Source organism: Cornus florida, unplaced genomic scaffold (genome assembly GCF_030987335.1).
Source record: "Cornus florida cultivar Cherokee Brave unplaced genomic scaffold, ASM3098733v1 CherokeeBrave_3.0.0_Hap2_Chr02, whole genome shotgun sequence".
NCBI classification, from domain to species: Eukaryota; Viridiplantae; Streptophyta; class Magnoliopsida; order Cornales; family Cornaceae; genus Cornus; species Cornus florida.
Window position 1 is genome coordinate 28,946,727 of NW_026775572.1, and position 20,129 is coordinate 28,966,855.

Genomic DNA, 20,129 nt, shown 5'->3' on the forward strand with positions numbered 1-20,129 from the left:
CTCCTTGTGGGGACAGTTCTCGGGGGAATCAAGTCCCTAAGAAGTGTGTCCTCATCATTTAGCTCCTCTGGATTGGAGCTGGAGCTCTCGCCAACATCACCCCTAGTCGGTCTAGGGCCAACTTCCCTGATTTCCTCACGCCGTGACATCGTTCTATAAAACAAATGAAGTAATTCAATAACGATAACACTAAGGTCCAACCGTGAACAACCCAACGCAAAAACATACTGTACAAACATTTAGCATGTAATACTATGCAATGAACACATTAATGTAAGCATATAAACACATAAGCATGTAAGCAAGTAAGCAGTTAAGCATGTTTTTTCACATAGCAAAACACTTTTCCAAACAAGGAAATAACAATGCAAATGACTTCCCAGACAACCCTAGGCAAGCCTCTACCCGTCGTCCTAATGGTATTCGAACCATCGCTCTGATACCAAATTTGTAACGACCCTAGTTGATACCAAAATTTTAAAAAAATTCGGCATAACCTCCCATAAAAATGGGCCTTCAACATCCTGTCCCAATACACAAAACACATAAAATCATCCAGCATCCCATTCATCCGTTCATTATACCTCAACATAGTTCCTCTCATGGTGGAACATCCACATACCAATTAATCTAAATTATCATAATTATAGTTCCAAAATACATGATTAATATTTAAAGTCCCTATCTTATAACATTATATGATACAATTGCATGGAAACATATACCATAATTCCACTAGTTTCATTTACATCAAACAAAAGATAAGTTCGTTCATTAGTTACATTTCCACAACTACGAATATACATAGAACGGTCAAAATACAAAATAGCAAACAACCTTCTAACAATTTTCAAGCTTGAGGTGGATTGTCGTCCACTAGTTCATTTCCAAGACCTGAAAAAAATAATATAAATAATAGGGTGAGCATAAAGCTCAGCAGGTGACACTTAAGACACACATCTTGTGTCCTTGTGATCCAAACAATGCATAGGCCAATAGGAAATGGGGATCATACAATGTCGGGAAATAATACAGCATAACGATTCAATGTCAAGTATATCTAATGCAATGGTATGAGATGCAATGCATGCTAGTGTCGCTCCTCATTTTCATAATCCAAAACATCATTTCCAAACTGTTAATACAGCCCGCCCTTTGGTAGCCCCGCCACGACACGAGAGGAGGATTGGCTAGTGTCTCTAACCCTTGGTAACCCTGCGGCGTCATTATGGGGCCCAGCTAGCTCAACCACGCTAGGGCGACTCCCTAGTCCCCTTTAGGCTATATTAACCTCCGGCCCGTTGGTAACCCCGCAGCGACCGGGTTTCGCATAAAACCATTTCATCAAAAACACTTCCCTGAAATTCCCCATATTTATTTCAAGAACAATTTCTCCCATTTCATGCAAACCCAATGGTATGTGCATGTATATATGTTCCATACATTCAATGTCATGGCATTTAAAATTCTACACCATAAAATTAATCATTCAACATGTTTAACATCTCCCAAGTAATTATTAACACATTAAGATATAACAAAATACATTTAAGCATGCTTTACACATAAAACAACTCACATTCAAATACATGAATTTCTCTAGACAACATTTAAAATAATCATTGATACAATTAACTTCTAATTAAGCATGCTTGGCACAACAAATGATTATAACTCACAATAGAACAAGAAGGTAGCGGATTAAGGTATCCCTACCTCAAAAGTGAGCCAAAACCCTTAAAATGGGTCTCTAAATTCGAAGTCCCTAGGAAGGCCAAATCAATTGGACAATGATATATTTAAAGAGTTTTATAGACAATGATATATTTAAAGAGTTTCAATAAACTCTAACACAAATTACTTATTTATCTATTTATTATGAGTTTTTGAATGAATGGAAATATAATTGGACGAGAATTATTAATATAAAAAATATTTATTAATTGACATAAAAAGAGATTTTAAAAAAGTTTATATAAAACTCTAAAATAAATTACCTTTTTTAGAGTTTTTTAATTAAAGAAAATCTAATTAGAGAAGAATTATTAATATAAAAAATATTTATTAATTGATATAAAAAATAAAATAATTTTTCTAAAACTTTATCATCTATAACCTATCTATTATGAATATATTTAAAGAAAATAAAATAATTTCTATAAAACTCTATCACAAATTACCTATTTTATTTTTTTTAAAGCTTTATCACATATAACTTGTATTTATCTATTTATTATGAGCTTTTTAATAAAATAAAATATAATTAGACAAGGATATATTTAAAAAGTAATAATAATTTTTTAAAAGAGTTTCTATAAAATTATAACACAAGTTACCTATTTATCTATTTATTATGAGTTTTTTAATAAAAGAAATTCTAATTAGCCAATAATTATTTATATAAAAATATTTATTAATTGATATAAAAAATAAAATAATTTATCTTAAACTATACCTCAAATTACCTTTTATTATGAGTTTTTTAATAAAAAAAAATCTAATTAGACAATGATATATTTAAAGAAAATAAAATAATTTATATAAAACTCTAACACAAATTACCTATTTTATTTTCAATAAAACTCTATCGCATTAGACAAGGATATGTTTAAAGAGTTTCTATAAAACTCTAACACAAATTACCTATTTACTTATAAGTTTTTTTTTAAAAAAAATCTAATTAGACAAGAATTAGTAATATAAAAAAACATTTATTAAATGATATAAAAATAATTTTTAAAAGAGTTTCTTCAAAACTCTAACACAAATTACTTATTTATCTATTTATTATGAGTTTTTAATAAAAGGAAATCTAATTAGATAAGAATTATTAATATAATTTTTTTTATTAATTAATATAAAAAATTAAATAATTTTATAAAACTTTACCACAAATTAACTTTTATTATGACTTTTTTTAATAAAGGGAAATCTAATTGGACAAGAATTATTAATATAAATATAGTCTATAAAACTCTATCACAAATTAACTATTTTATTTTCTTTATTATTTTAGTATTTATTTATTTATATAAAAAATATTTATTAATTGATATATAATGAATTAAAATAAAAGAGTTTCTATAAATAAAATGAATTAAAATAAAAGATTTCAAATCATTATTAAAACAACTAAAAAATAGGTAATAATTAAATAAAATAATTTATTAAATAATAAAATAAGTTATAAAACATTCATCACGTACATCGCAGTACCTTTACCTAGTTTATATAAGTGTGTGTAGTGTATACCGTGCATATTTATTTATGTTAGAAGGTTCCGTGATATAAAAAGTTTGGTATGTTGAATGGAAACAAGCAAGTCTCATTTTGGATTGTTATAGAATTGTCATTGTTGATAGGCCCGTCATAATCCATGTGCACCTGTTGATTTTATGGTACATACAAAACTAATCGGACTCGTGGTTTCCTAACAATCATAATCCATGTGCACCTGTTGATTTTATGGTACATACAAAACTAATCAGACTCGTGGTTTCCTAACGATGATAGATTATTTTGATATGTTGTGATTACTTTAGGATTAGTGTTAAGCTAATGCCTTAACTAATTACAGTGATTATTTTTTATCTATTAAACATTTTGCTCCATGTTGATGGTTAAAGCAAACTTGAATGTCAACATGATTAATATTTTAAAAGTACTATTTTCAAAGAACATTAAGGATTTAACAGACTATTTTGATTTGATACCATATATAAATTGTAATACGGGGCTCCCATCCAATTTTAAAAATTTTAAACTCATAATTTGTTATGTTCATTAATAAATAAGAAAATAAAAAAAAAATTATTGTTTTTATTATTATATCTAATAATATTTATAATATTATAATTTATAAATATTGTAATTTAAAACTTGTATAATTTAAAATAATATTATACTTTCAGAATAGAAGATTCAAATATTTTATTATAAAGAAAAAGAAAAAAGAAAAAAAACAAAAATACGCGACGGCAGCATTTCTGACCATGTTTTTTTTTTTTTTTTTTTTAATGGACAATTTTTTTCTATTTCCTTATTTGAACAGACCTTAAATAGAGAGAGATTTATATAGAGCGTTATCTTTCTCAATATAGGGAGCGTATTTTTCTCAATAATATATTTTTGCAAGGCAAATGCATGTGAAGAGAGGTTTTTAGTGAGAGAAAGTATTATTACCGTATAAAAATCAGTGGCAGTTTTCTCAAAATAAAAAAATTTAAAATAAAACAATTTAGGTTTCTTTTTTACGAAAAAAAAAATATATATATTAAATTTTTATTCACAAAAAAAAGACGACGGAGAAAATTGCTTTTAAAATACACAAAATTACAAATGCCACCCAAATTACCAAATAATATCACCAATTATATTGGTAAAGTTTAGTATTTTCTATTTACAATAACGTAAAGAATTTTTGCTCAAGCAAGTTTTTTTTTTCCTTAATTTATTTATTTGATACAAAACGGTCACGTTTTGGCTAAAAGAAGAAACGAATACGAATTCAACTTTCTCTCTCAAATTCTTTAGTATATATTTGGCTTTTAATATTTAAAAGGAACCTTCCCTAATCAAACGCTAAATTTCACTGTGAACTGAGAGGATAGGCGGCCGTAGCCGATATATAATCTCTATAAGAAGCTCTCTCTCTCTCTATAAACTAGGTTTTCTGCAATGGAGATCAAGCTGTCATTCCCGGCCGGTAGTCCGCCGCTGCCAGTCATTATTGCGGCGAAGATTGCTGGAGTTTCTCTCTCAATCGATGCCACTCTCACTTCTGGTTCTCCTCCCACCTTCCACTTCTCTGATGGGTAAAATATATTATCTTTTATTTTCTTCATATATATATATATATATATATATATATATACATATTTGTGTTGCATTTATTGTTCAATTTTCCACCCTTTTCTGTATTGACGAAGATTGTAATTTTCCAAGAAAATGAATATGATGATAATTGTACACATTGATCTGTTTTTCCATATATTTGTGTATGTATATGATTATATGTATAATAATTATTGGTCGCGGATTTAGCCCTAAGTAGAGTTCTTTTCCCCTTCAGTTTTCATTTTTACTAGAGAGAAAATAAATAAATAAATATAAATGGAGAAGAAGCAAGAAAGCAGTTTTTAAATCTGTTTACTTAATCTATTGGGGGTGCTTTTATTTTAATGGAAAATATTATTTAGCCATATAAGCGGAAGAAACATAATGCTGGAAAATCCTTTTGCTTGTTTTGTTACCATAGAAAATAGATTGTAAAGAAAATATGATGGAAATTTAGGGTGAAATTTAGCAAGAGAGCAGTTTTTTTAATTGCCCACACACACTGTCACGCACACACATAAAGCAGCTGGGTTATTGTCATTAATTGTATAATAGCATCCTTAAGTTGTTTGTGAATACATGATCAACAATTCTTATTTTTTTCCAAGAAAGAATAATCGGTTTTGGTGCTTACTTTTCAGACGTGAATTGTGTGGAACCAATGAGCTGCTACGCTATCTTGGTGAATCAGCGATCATTCCCAATTTCAATGGACGGGATGCCCTTGAATCTGGCCAGGTGGCTTTCTATGCATTTTCTGAAACTTAGAGTATTAAAATTTTGTTGTAATTTATACATCTTTTTATTTAAGGTTACTCCTGTTCGATAGTGTGCTTCTTACTGATATTCCTTTGTTTTTCTTTCTTTCTTCTAGATTGATAAATGGCTACAATATGCCCCTATCCTTGCTTTAGGTTCAGAATTTGAGGGAGCATGTACCTATTTGGATAAGCACTTGTTGAAGTGTACTTTTTTGGTTGGTCATAATCTGTCAATTGCAGATATAGCAATCTGGTCGGGTCTTGCAGGTATAGGTTTCAATCTCTATCTAATTTAATGTCTGCACTAGTGGCACATATCTAAGATAACTCACTTGTGAAGCATTTATGCTCCATTTTCCCTGAGTTATTAAATTTTGTTTAGTTATGGGGTACAATTTGCTTATCATCATTTCTACTTGATAACTAGATATCATGATATATAGAAATGGCTGTATAACTTCGCAGTTCAGGCCTGTGAATCATCTTATCCGGGGATCTAAACCTTCGGTATTAATGAACAGTATATATTATTGCACACCTTTTATGATTGTTTTGTCAATTTCGATGATTATACCTTCACTTTTATTGCTTACCCCAGACCTTAAAGCACGTGTGAATTGCTACATATAATCTCATTATTTTGTGCCCCTTATAAGACTCCTATAAATGCTAAAAGATCAGTTATTTGCAGTTACTGGGAAAAGATGGGAAAGTTTGAGGAAGTCAAAGAAATATCAAAACCTAGTGCGGTGGTTCAACTCTATATCTGTAGAATATCATGGTGTCTTGGATGAAATCACGTCAACATATGTCGGGAAAAGAGGCGTGGGAAAGCCAATAACACCTGAAGTAAAAGAAAAGGAGCAACAAGGTGTTAATAATCATTCCAAGAATGTAAGTGGCGATGTTAATGAAAAAGGGAAAGCAGGTGGCCGGTCAGCATTTGAAGTTGATCTTCCAGGTGCTGAAGTCGGAAAAGTGATGTTACGGTTTGCACCCGAACCCAGTGGCTATCTTCACATAGGCCATTCCAAAGCTGCACTGTTGAACCAGTACTTTGCTCAAAGATACCAAGGTCAGGTGATTGTGCGCTTTGATGATACAAATCCTGCTAAAGAAAGCAGTGAATTCGTGGATAACCTTCTGAAAGATATAGAAACCTTGGGTATTAATTATGTGAAAGTTACATATACTTCAGATTACTTCCCAGTGTTGATGAAAATGGCTGAAAAGTTGATTCTCGAGGGTAAAGCTTATGTTGATGATACACCACGTGAGCAAATGCAGAAAGAAAGGATGGATGGAATTGAATCAAAATGTAGGAATAATAGCCCAGAGGAGAACATGAAATTATGGAAGGAAATGATTGCTGGATCTGAGAGGGGTTTGCTGTGCTGTCTCCGTGGCAAGTTGGATATGCAGGATCCAAACAAGTCCCTTCGAGATCCTGTATATTACCGTTGCAATCCGATTCCTCATCACCGAATTGGATCAAAGTATAAGATATACCCAACTTATGATTTTGCATGTCCATTTGTTGATGCTGAAGAAGGTATAACGCATGCGCTCCGATCGAGTGAGTACCATGATCGTAATGCTCAGTATTACAGGATCCAAGAGGAAATGGGAGTTCGAAATGTTAGTATATATGAATTCAGCCGGTTAAACATGGTATATACACTTCTTAGCAAGCGCAAGCTTCTATGGTTTGTGCAAAATGGAAAAGTTGATGGGTGGGATGATGCTCGTTTCCCAACTGTCCAAGGAATTGTGCGCAGAGGACTGAAAATTGAAGCTTTGGTACAATTCATTCTTGAACAAGTAAGAATCATACTCTTAGTAATATTCATAAAAAGTTGTTAAGAATTATACTCTTAGTAATATTCATTCTTCATCAAAAGTTGTTATTTACTGCATCACATTGTGCAGAAGTATGTCTTTTTTTTTTTTATTTTTTTTTATTTTTTATTTACAGAAGGATGTCATTATTTTCACTCTTCATCTATTACTAAATAGGCTTCCTTGGTTTATTATTCCATTAAAGCTTAAAATCTTAATTTAATACTTTGTTTTAGGGGGCATCAAAAAATCTCAATCTCATGGAGTGGGACAAACTCTGGACCATTAATAAGAAGATCATTGACCCTGTTTGTCCCCGACATACTGCTGTGGTTGAAGAACGACGCGTTTTGTTGACCCTAGATGATGGCCCTGAGAAACCATTTGTCCGCATCATACCAAGGCATAAGAAATATGAAGGTGCAGGGGAAAAGGCCACTACTTACACAAAGAGTATATGGATTGACCATGCTGATGCTGCATCTGTCTCAGTAGATGAGGAAATTACCTTAATGGATTGGGGAAATGCCATAATAAAAGAAATCAAGAAGGATCAAGATGGAAATATCACGCACTTGGCCGGTGTTTTGCATCTTGAAGGATCTGTCAAAACCACGAAGTTGAAGCTTACCTGGCTACCTGAGACAAGTGAACTTGTTAATCTTTCTTTGGTGGAGTTTGACTATCTAATTACAAAAAAGAAGGTACAGTGCTAATTTACTTATTGCCTGAACTTTTTACGTGTTTTACAGCACAAATGCATATTCATTCTTGTCATTGTTTTAGATCATAGGAATCTTTGATTATCTTCTGTATTAATATAATTGTAAATACTGTGCTAGATCTACAAATCCATGTTGAAACATAAGGGGGGAACTGAAAACAAACTTCACAATATGATTTTTTAATTTTTTTATATTTTTTTATTGGTGATTATTTCATCACAACAAAAAGATTCACGAAAACGTGTTATCCGTTGGATGTGGAAAAATTCCAAACCTAGATGTAGAATGGGCAATTGTTTATTACTGTGTTTGTGAATGAATGTTGGGAATGTTTTCAGGTTCATGTTTTGTTTTAAAAAAACCATAAATGATTTTTGGATAGTCAAATCATTATATTCTAGCCTCAATATAACTAATGTAACATATGTAGTTATAGGTTACTGCGATAATAATTATGTTATTAGTAACTTTTGAAATGATCTTAGGCGTCATACACGCATTTTCTACACCTAAAACTCTGAATGAATGCAGAGTTGAAAGTGTCAGTGTTGTGTCAACATGTGTTTAATCCACAAAATGTCGTTATTTTAAGTGTCATAAATATTATAGGTTATTTATTATTTACTTGGAGATTTTCCAACTGATTGCATTTGCAGCTAGAAGAAGATGAGGATTTCATTGATGTGCTTAACCCATGCACGAAAAAGGAGACTGCAGCACTTGGGGATTCAAACATGCGGAACTTGCAGCGTGGGGACATACTGCAGCTGGAGCGGAAAGGTTATTTCAGATGCGATGTTCCGTTTGTTAGATCTTCAAAGCCTATAGTCCTATATGCAATTCCAGATGGAAGGCAGCAAACTGTATCGAAGTAAGGCCTTACTTCTAATTACGAGTTATTTGTGAAATCTGTTGGGAAATTCCCCTCATTTGACACCGCAGATTAAAGAACTATTGATGTAATACTGATTTATCTTTCTAAACTCTACAGAACTTGCAAACCTACATCTTATCATTTCTTGTCTGTCATTGTTGCATTTGGTTATACATGAGTTTTTGCTAGATGTATGGCTAGAAAATATCAATTCTTTATGGCAGTGCGTGTTCATTTGCCCGGGGTGGGTGTACACACACACACACACACACACACACACGCACACACATAAATAGTGATATATGTTTGTAGGCTTAGGATTGTTCAGTGTGGTGTCTCAGATTTGACTCGATGGTTGTTATGCCCTTAAAAATATGTCAAGGCCTATATGAAGAAAAATCAACTTCATGCGTGGCTTAGTTGGACATTTTTACTGCATATGAACGTGGAATCATTATGTTTTTTTTCTTCTTCCCTAGTTGATACTCTCTCGCGCGCGCGCGCGCGCACACACACAAAGGAGTTGATCTGTCCTTGGGCTCAACTATATATGGCATTGGGGGCAGTGGCCTAAGGCCCACTTGAGAAAGGGTCAGTAAGATTGTGAGTTCCATGGTAAATTTTTTTATTACTTAATAACCTTGTAAAACTTAAAACTTTAAAGATTATAAAATTTTAAAAATTATGCATAAACTTTATTCCTTCTATTATTACTACTCCAATGTTGTGTTTTCTAATTCATTTGAAATTCTTCTCGGTTAACATTAATAGAAAATTTATTTGATTCGACTGACTTTGATAACTTAAATTCTCGGATTTACACTATTTTGCAACAACAATGTTAGGATAATATTGTTACAAAGTGTAATTAGAACTAAATTAAAGAATACAATGTCAATCAAAGAATAGTAATGGATACAAAGTCTTGTTAGAAGACTATGTTGTCTCGCAAGAGCATTTACTGGGCTACAAAAATTAAGGTGATTTTTCTCTAAGATTTTGATTCTTCATTTGGAATAATTGCAAGGTAACATTAGTCAATTTTGTCATTCTTAACATTCAATATATGAAAAGTATGCGTTGAATTTTCTGTTTACTTTTCAATTCTTATTCTTTAGTTTAGATTCAATTAGATTGTTCTTCTTGAAAGTTATTTATTTTTTATTTTTTATTTTTTGCCTGCTATTGTGTTCCCATTAGGGAAGTAGTATTGAATCTCTCATGAACTTTCATGTTTAGTCCTCTTCATAAGATCATATATTTTGAGAGAACCATTCTAAGTATATATAAGGTGAATTTTGATTGATACGAATCTTTATGCTACGATTTTGATGGCTAAGAAGATGAATAAAATTAGATTAAAATTTACAATCGGTCAAACTTAGATGGTCATATAATTCTTACAAATTTCCACTCGAGATCTCACACATTTAGGCCTCGACCTTGATTACGAAGCAACCCCCAAATATTCCCCCTTTCTAAATTTCTCTCTAATTCTCCCTCTTTTCTCTTTTCTCTTTTACTCTTCTTCAAATTCCTTTGATTCCCTCCAAAAAAAAATTGAAAAAAAAATTTGTATTCCTTTTTTTTTTTTTTTTTTTCCAATCAAGCCTTAATTTTTTCTCTTTCAAAGTCATCATTTTCCTTTTCTTTTATTTTCTTCCTCTTCTTCTTCTTCTTCTTTTGTTTTTTGTCCTCTTGTTAAAATTTCTTCTTGCTCACGTATGATGTAGGTGTTTTTTGTTCTCTTTCTCAATTTTCTTTGCCTACATCAGCAGTGAGGTGCTCATCCATATGTTTATTAGTAATAAATGCGAAGGCATTTTAATACTTTTGCAAAAGGAACCTAGCTCTGATTGGGTATGTTAAGAGTGATTTTTCAAAAACTTGTTGAGATGATTTTGAAAGACTTCAAAGACTTTGAGTGTAATTTACAGGATAAATTGTTGGCCTAAACAAAGAACCGACAAGAAAACACACACACAGGCACCGCCATAAGTTGTAGTCTAAGAGTATTTTTTTACGTTACAAAGTAAAAGGTATTCCGCTCGTCCCAAAATTTATGTCCATCTTTTTATTTTACGATGTTCATTATTTCCAAACTATCATTTTGACATTGATTAGTACACTGATTACAGTATACTCATTTGTCTTTTAATCTCCAAACATCCCAACAATTCTGAGACAGAAGGAGAGTATATATACACACACACACACAAAGCTTGTATGAGTATATACATGTAAGTACACACAAAGCTTGTATGAGCCCTTATGAATTACTGTATAAAACTTTGTTGAATAAAAAAATTATAAAACTTTGTTTGGGAAGTGAGCAGGCCCATGTTTGCTTGCTGTTGTCATTGGGATTTGGGGTTTAGGTTAAAACGAAAGCCAAAAAGGGTGAAGAATCCATTATGTAACAAATGATTATATACTATTGGGACAGTTTGCCACCAAAAAGCTATTCAACTGAGTACTTTGGGACTGTTTTTAATGAGGAAAACCTAATCCAACTCTTAATAAAATATACTTTGAGATGTCATTATATGAAGTACAAAGTATTAAAATCAATTTAGATGGTTCACCTCATCACTCCTCAACTCCATTATACATGTACAGCAATATGTGTGTGTGTTGTGTCTGTTTTTGAGAATTAGATAACAGACCCACCATATGTTGATTCCCGTAGATGGGGACTTTTGAGCCTATTCTTGCTGTTGGACCCTACTAGAAAAATGTTTGTGCGCAAAAGTAAAGTTAGACTTGTGTAATGATGAAGCAAATCAATAGTTGTAGCATATGATAAAAAGAGAAGGCCACTTTTTCAAATGTTTGGTGGAACCTCTCGTCAAATCATGTGCAAATTTTATAATTGAAACCATTAAGACAGGTCCCAACAAAATAAAAAATAATTCATATGCCCTATTTGATCAATTTAGGACTCTATTGCCATCAACCCTTAACCATTGAAGCAAATTAGGAATGTGTGACAGTATTGATGCTTAGGAATGTAGTAGTTAGAGAGGAGAGGAGAGTGGAAGGTTCGAACACGAAATTTCGAAAGAACAATTCAACCACTTAAACAATAAGAAACTAGCGACCTTTTGAAAACTAAAATTTTATTCAGGGATAATTAGAAGAAACAATAATCTCACACATAGGTTACAACATTTTCTGGGCTCCCAAACAAATTAAATCCTTATGCCTACCCACCAATCAGATGGACAACAACAACAACAACATGTTTGTCACCAGTACACGTAGCAATGGTCTACTTGGGTGCAAACCTTGACTTAATTTTCTTAACCTCCTTGGTACCAACCTGGAATGCCTTTGTCAACACATTGTCCGGCACAGGCGGCGTGGCGCCGAACAGGGTCATGGCGATGGACTGGGTGCCGGGCAGCTGGCTGTTGAAGGCAGAGATGACGGCGGCGGGAACCTTGCCATTGTTCTTCTGGAAGTGGACTAGACCTTTGGGGAAGGTGAAAATGTCGCCCTGCTTGATGTGCCTGGGAATGAGGACATTGGCTGTGGTTATGAATCCCACATCCAATTCGCCGTAGAGCACGAACACCAGCTCGGTGGCGCGTGGGTGGGTGTGAGGCGGGTTTATGCCGCCCGGGGCGAAGTCAATCCGGGCCAGGGACACCCCCAGGGTGTTGAGGCCTGGGATTCTTAGGACATTGGCGTTCGTCACCAGTCCACCCATTGAGTTGTTTGTGAGCCCTGGCTTAGCCAGAATGTCAGAGTAGAAATCTTCAGCACTAGCGTTTGCTTTGCAGACAAATCCATTCACCTTCACAGCTGTTTCACACACACACACATACACATACATACACATGAATCCATAAATTGATACACATTACCAATTTTGCATTGGTTAATTGGTACAAAAAGAGTAAATAAATAACCACTACAATACTTAAAAATGAGTATTAACTATTAAGTTGTTTACTAACATGAACCATTTTCTGCTTTGCTTTCTTTGGAAAAATCAACACTGTTTTCATATAAATGTATGAGCCCCAAGAAACTGACAACTGAACAGATTTTAAGTTCTCAATTATCATAAAACAAAAACTGTTCACGAAACAAGTCCATAATTGATGATTCACTTTATTAATTTTTGTTTTTTTCTTAATAGGTTGATTAAAGTGAAACCCATAGTTAAATTATGCTAAAAGTCTCTGTTTTGGTATGAGTAAAAGTCAATGCCAAAGATCTGAAGAAGGGGGAAAAAAATAAAATCAACTATACACACACATATATATATATAGCTAATCACAATGAGAAAAGGGCTATTTATATAAGTAATTAGGCTTCTAAAAGTATCATTTTATTCTAGAAAGTGTTAATTATAAGCAATTATGAACACATTTGATAAGAAGAAAACAAAATTATCAATTCTCAATGAAAAACTTTGAAATTTCAACGCTAAGTAGTATCAGGTATGAATGAAGAAAAGAAATAGAAATAGTATTGATTCGTTAATACCAGAAGTGAGATCGGCAACACAAACGTCTTGAAGCGAATCAGGATCTGCGAAAGCAGTGTTGGAGAAAGTAGCAAAGATAATCATCATCATCATCATCATAGGCAGCAATACTCTGTAAATAGCCGCCATAGCTGCAATACTGTATATATATATATATATATGTATATATACGTATATAGAAAGGTGAGTAATCAAAGACTTGTAAAAGGAAATGAGAGGAGAGGAGAGGGGAGGAGATAAAAGGTTGGTTTGAACAATAAAGCTACAACAGTGGGTATCTAATTTATAATGGTGCTGGAAGAGTCTTCTAGAGAGAGAGAGTGTTAGAGAGAGAGAGAGAGAGGGGGGGGAACGTTGACGGTAATTGAGAATGAAAGGGCACGAAACATGCCTTCTTCGACCCAAAGTAAAGGCATCAGCTAGATCAGGCCCATATTGGAACCCCACAAGAGTCAGAGAATGCCTCTATTTTGGGCCTTTAAACCCTATTTTGTTCTGGCTTCGTGTCGTGAACGGGCGGGATCTGACCCACATGACCTCTTATATTAGTATACATATGCCCCCCCCCCCCCCCCCCATATTTGGTTTGAGGGTTTAACATAATTTTTTTAGTCTAAATATTCATTGACAAAAGATAAAGGCTAATCCAATAACATAGAGAAGTCAAGGCGGCCCGTGACTTGGACAAAAGGGTGCCTTGTATTAGTTGCATACTTGTGTGTGTGTGTGTGTGTTATCCTGGTAAACTCGGGGAGGTAGAAACTCGAATGCGGGGGAAATTGGGTAATACTCTACTTGTATATGCTCGTGCTATTATATATATATATATACACACACTATATCATTTTTGGTTTGAGGGTTTAACATAATTTTTATAGTCTAAATATTCATTGACAAAAGATAAATGCTTATCCAATAACATAGAGAAGTCAAGGCGGCCCGTGACCTGGACAAAAGGGTGCCTTGTATTAGTTGCATACTTTTGTGTGTGTGTGTGTGTCTATATATATATATATATATATATAAATTTGGAAGGGAGAAACTCGAATACGGATAAATTGGATAATGCTCTAATTGCATATGTTAGTATATATTACAATTGTATTTGACATTAGTTCAAATAATATGTTTTATCTTTGTTAAAGAAGAGATCGAGTGTTTGATATCAATTTATAGAAACATGTTCGATTTTGTAACTTACTTATATTTCAGCTTTTTAAACAAGATTTGAAATGTGGTAGAAAACTTAATTACTTGTCAAAGATATGTGATACAAAGTTGAAATTCGAACTCTCCATCATTTTTAATGAAAGAATAATCATAAATACTTTAACTACATAGGCATAGACATTTAGAAGTACTAGATCATTTGTTCAAACAAAATTAATGGATTGTCAATTCGATCTAATTGTTGCAGTTGAGCAAAATATAAAGCCAATAAAGTAATGGGAGAAGACTCTTTATTTATTATTCTTGATATTTTGTTTTTAATTGTGTCTGTGTCTTACCAGAATAATAAATACTATTATTACCAAAAACAACTGAAGTTAATGGACCAACAACACTATAATTGTCATTGTGTTACTTATTACATGCACCAAACGTATTAAAAGGTTAAAGTGATTTATTTTTACTATTTTTAGTTGAAATCGTAGTTTTTTTTTTTTTTTTTTGGGTAAATGTTGAAATCGTAGTTGTTACTTCTTAGTTTTTACTAATTGTAATATGACGTGTATCTTAAGGTATATAAAAAAAATGATATGGTGTGTATCTTTGTCGATGGTTGAGGAAAATGACTCGAGTTAACGTGTGGAGACTTGACAGATTGCTTCACAGTACCCTTTGGTAAAACTTGGTTGGTCCCCCAGAAAATGATAGAAATTTTTTTAAGGCAAAGACAGAAAAATACAACCAATCCAATCCAAATCTACTCCCAAAAGGGCCAAAGCTTCTCTTTGAGTTGTTGCATCTCTATGATGACTTTTCATAGGCGGCTACCTTGTCTTGCAACACAGCCATTCTCGCCCTCAAATTCTTAAATCACCAATATATATATATATATATAGGCCTCTTATTATATTTGTCTATTTGATCATTGTATGTGATTGATCACCAAAATTTTATAATTTGGTTGGTATGGATCAAATGTTCATGACTAGGCTAAGTTAAAGAAGATTTTAGTACAACATTGTGACAATGGACCAAGTTCATTTGACTAAATATATATGCAAAAAAGAAAAGATTAGGATATTGTAAAATAACATGGAATATGTCTTTGAGATTCTCATTATTCGTCTCTATATTAGTCTTCTCTTATATCAGCAATTGTTCGGTTCACATTATAAGTGATTTTAACATACCAAAAGGGTTCAATGGTATATATAACATTATGACCATACATATCTTGAACCTCAAAAAAATAGGGAGAGATTCGAGTCCGAGCGTAAGCAGTGTGCATGAGTAAACTTAACTAATTTAAAAAAAAAAATTCAATCGTCCAAAATATAAATTATATTAAAAAAAAATAGAAATCCTACTAAGACGTTTCATCTTTTTACTTGAATTTTTATTTTTCCCTTTTCTGGCTTAATAGAAAAAATAATCTTATTTAGAAGATTCTTATATCATCAAGTTTCATGAGGTATCTATAGGGTTGCACACACAAGTAACTTACATTGTGATCTTTGATTTATGGTGTTATTCAACAAAATTTGATAAAATAGTCTATTGATTTGAATTATGACAAAAATATAACAAAGATTGAGGTATGAAAAGTTATCAAAGTTGATACTGAGCTTGACAAAACTCATTTCTGTCCAAGATAGCTAGACCCAACTAAACCATTAAAAACTCAAATTGACAATATATATATATATATATATATATATATATATATATAGTGGCAAATGACTAGTCAAAGTTTCAAGATTTGTATGGAGTCAATTATTACTTGGCTCAGTTTTCAATAATTTTGAACAACAGCTTCTGGAAATTATAATAAAAGAAAAAGTCTCCGGAGTTGTTTTTTCTTCCTTTTACCCTGTTTCCTGGAAGTATATTATCAACCAAATGAGTGTTTCAAGTTTTCATGTAGTTTAGAGACCAGAAAAACATTCCCAAAACATTGAGCCAAACAGTCCCTTAACCTTTCCTCCAAACTTTCTACAATGAATTTTCATGGACTTCATGGACTCGGTCACGATGTCGCGTTGTCTTGCAATATGGACAATTTTTAAAAAGACAATTTTGCAAAAGTCTCTGAAGTTGTTTTTTCTTCCTTTTACTCTGTTTTCAGGAAGAATATTATCAACCAAATGACTGTTTCAAGTTCTTACGGAGTATGTTGTTTAGAGACCAGAAAAACATTCCCAAAACATTGAACCAAACACTCCCTTAACCTTTCCTCCTAACATTCTAGAATGAATTTTCATGGACTCGGTCACCACGCGTTGTCTTGCAATATGGACAATTTTTGACCACTAAAATCATTTTATTTATAAAACCACACACACACATATTTGACAACTAAATCTCATACATAGACTGAAGTTCATATTAATTGTTTGGTTTCTGACATTTACTTTAGGAACATCAATTGGCTTAATGTACTTTGATGATCGTGTGTGTGTGTGTTTATTGTTTATTAATATAGTGCTGTTGATCACATGACTAAAAAAAGCAAACTGAAAACGATTTTAGTACCACTGTATCAAAATGGACAAGTGTGTTTTATTTACTATCCACAAATGCAAAAAAAAAAAAAAAAATGATTCGCGTTTTGTAAATTAATATTGATTATGTCAAGAGATTCTCGTTTATCCTTGTATACACTAATTATGTTATAACAAAGGTTGTCTGGTACACCTACTTGTACTTTTCTAACATCATAGCTGCTTCAACAAGTTTAACAAGCCACACCAACCTACTGCAAGACTGGAACCATATATATGATCAACACCACTATCATATTCTTTTTTCTTTTTCTTTTTCTTTTTTTTATTCTTTTTTAATTTAATTTTAATTTTTTTTCGCTAAATAGATAATTATCTTTACTTGGAGACTTCTTCTATTATCAAGTTTTACATATTATCAACAATTAATGCAAGCAATTGATGTATGTTTTGATCTATATGAGTTGTTTTTTTTTTTTTTTTTTTGACAAATGATCATATTTTCAAGCAGACAATGAAAGATTGATGTAGATTTATTCCATATGGAAGCAAAAATGCCATGTGAAAATTAAACGCGACAATCAATATATGTTGCTATGAAGATCCTTCACTACAATGGTTTTTTAAAAAATAAATAAATAAGGCACTTCCCTGAAACCCTACTTGTTTCGATATCAGCACTAGCACGACACGGGTCTTGTTTGGCGAAAACGAGAGAATATGATGAGCTTCACACCATGCTTAATTAAGTTTTTTGAGAGGAAAGTGATGAAATGAAATGACATAGGCTTGGATTGGATTGGTCTCCCCAAATAAAGATCAGATATGATGGGATGGATATCCATACTGCAACGGAAATAATTCTGGTTCTTAAGGGAAAAGACATCAATGTAAAGAAAGTTCCTTCTTGCTTAGATCAATAGCGCTCGAATTAGGCAGACTACTTCTCAATGTTTCAGATGTTTAATAGTATGTACGTTGAAACAGTTTTAATGTTTTTATTACTTTCCAGAGTACACTAGGGAATGACGACATTTGAGATAATATGATACGTGCAATTTGAAACTCAATACATATATACACACACACACACACACACACACACACATAGAAACAACAAAGACTGCAAGAGAGATGATCTGATCTTTGTTTGGTATTCCATGGATCCTTTTGGTCATTTCTATTATTTTACTTTTTCTTTTTTTTTAGTTTTGCTGTAAGGGTATTTTTGTCATTTCATTCTTCAAATTGATACTAGAATGGGCTTATTTGTACTTAGATATATATGTAAGAAAATGTCTGCAATATTATTCAGATGCAGTATTACATCCATGTCCCTATTCAAGAACCACGATCATCTTCTCTTTACCATTCAGCTTAAACCACCACTCACACTCTCCCCAACTCGCATCGTGATCGCCAATCCATTATAGGGTTAGGGTTTCAAGAAAGGCACAAATGGGAGATTAGACTTCAAAGAAGGGGTCATTGGTAGAAGGGGTCACGTATCGAATTAGGGATCAATCCTAATTTGATCGGTTCCTAATGAATTAGATAAATTTTAATCTGTCGCGGATCCGTTATCCCATGAATCGAATTAAATCCATGGATTGGATTTAATCTAAATTATCCATTATTATTATTATTATAATCAATATTATTTATTTGTCTTTTAACCATAACATAAATAAAATTTTAATTTATTTATATTAATTCATACATTTAAATAATTATTAATTAGTATATCTTTAGAATCTATTAAATTATCATTAACTAATTAAATTAACTAATATATTATTTAAAAAATATATATATATATAGATATATATTTCACGGATCAGATCGGACTCACGGATCGGATCAGATTTTTAACAGCTCAATCCGTAATCCGATCCGTGAGTTACGTATTTGATTTTTTTTTTAATCTGTTACCGATCCATAGGTGTAGCAATTCGATCTCAAATCGGATCGGATTCGCAAATTATTTGTCCACCCCTAGTTATTGGTCATTTGATTAAACCCAATAATAATAGTGGTGGTCAGGGGCAGAGCCAATTAAGGCTTGGGGGCACGTGCCCCCCTAACCTGGCCCGCCCAATAGAATATATATAGTTAATTTGTAATTTTTTATAGGGCAAAGTAGCCTTTTCCAAAAAACCCCTTGTCTTTTTTTATCAAAAAACCCCCCTCGACTTGTAACTTTTTTCCAATAAATCTCTCTTGTCTAATTTTTTATCAAAGAACCCTCCTCAACTATCTGAAAGGGGTAAAATAGTTGATATTTAGACCAAAATGCCCTTTTATTTAAATATTAATTCTCCCGAATTTCAAAATTTCATATATCACAAACCGTATATTTAAAAATTATAAATAATATATGCACGAGAGAAATAGGCAATCTAAAAATTAATCCAACAATCTTCTTTTATTTTCTTAAAATAAAATATTCGAGATATTTGCAAGAAAATTTTCAGAATTATTCATTTATATACAGAGCCGAATATATAAAAAATTTAACCCCAATAGAAATCGATTTCATGAGATATCATATTTTGCGTCAAAGTATTTAAGTTTTTTTTTATAGACTTACCATTTTAAAATAAAATAAAAATGAATATTCGGTTCTGTTGCAGATAACACGAGTATTTTATAAACAATAAAATAAAATAAGATTGTTGCAGTAGATTTTTAAATTGTCTATTTCTCTCTGGAAGTTTTGTTAAACAAATTTTATGTTTCTGGAATCCTTGTTTTATAAGCTTTCCGTGCATATATTATTTGCAATATTTTGATGTACGGTTTGTGACATATGAATTTTTGAAGTTCAAAAAATTAAAATTTAAATAAAAGGGCATTTTGATTCAAATATCAACTCTTTTACCCCTCTCAGATAGTTGAAGGGGGTTATTTAGTAAAAAATTAGAC

General features: G+C 32.2%; 2 protein-coding genes across 2 annotated transcripts; one reads left to right on the plus strand and one right to left on the minus strand.

Moving 5' to 3' along the window:
* Positions 1-4,554: 4,554 nt before the first annotated feature.
* On the plus strand, positions 4,555-9,185 carry LOC132294492 (glutamate--tRNA ligase, cytoplasmic). The gene is made up of 6 exons (XM_059792369.1): positions 4,555-4,814; positions 5,478-5,574; positions 5,711-5,864; positions 6,289-7,418; positions 7,673-8,140; positions 8,818-9,185. The coding sequence occupies exons 1-6, from the start codon at positions 4,678-4,680 to the stop codon at positions 9,034-9,036; spliced, it is 2,205 nt and encodes a 734-aa protein (XP_059648352.1). The 5' UTR covers positions 4,555-4,677; the 3' UTR covers positions 9,037-9,185.
* Positions 9,186-12,137: 2,952 nt separating this feature from the next.
* Positions 12,138-13,862, minus strand: LOC132294493 (rhicadhesin receptor-like). The gene is made up of 2 exons (XM_059792370.1): positions 13,533-13,862; positions 12,138-12,842 (listed from the first exon to the last, which is right to left on the minus strand). The coding sequence occupies exons 1-2, from the start codon at positions 13,660-13,662 to the stop codon at positions 12,307-12,309; spliced, it is 666 nt and encodes a 221-aa protein (XP_059648353.1). The 5' UTR covers positions 13,663-13,862; the 3' UTR covers positions 12,138-12,306.
* Positions 13,863-20,129: the final 6,267 nt, after the last annotated feature.

What these genes read in the sequence shown, in the direction of transcription:
- LOC132294492 (XM_059792369.1), top strand. Translation starts at nt 4,678, where the DNA reads ATGGAGATCAAGCTGTCATTCCCGGCCGGTAGTCCGCCGCTGCCAGTC. An exon ending in AATCTGGTCGGGTCTTGCAG is followed by an intron (nt 5,865 to 6,288) that starts GTATAGGTTTCA and finishes AGTTATTTGCAG; the next exon opens with TTACTGGGAAAAGATGGGAA. An exon ending in ATCTAATTACAAAAAAGAAG is followed by an intron (nt 8,141 to 8,817) that starts GTACAGTGCTAA and finishes TTGCATTTGCAG; the next exon opens with CTAGAAGAAGATGAGGATTT.
- LOC132294493 (XM_059792370.1), bottom strand. Translation starts at nt 13,662, where the DNA reads ATGGCGGCTATTTACAGAGTATTGCTGCCTATGATGATGATGATGATG. An exon ending in TGTTGCCGATCTCACTTCTG is followed by an intron (nt 12,843 to 13,532) that starts GTATTAACGAAT and finishes TGTGTGAAACAG; the next exon opens with CTGTGAAGGTGAATGGATTT.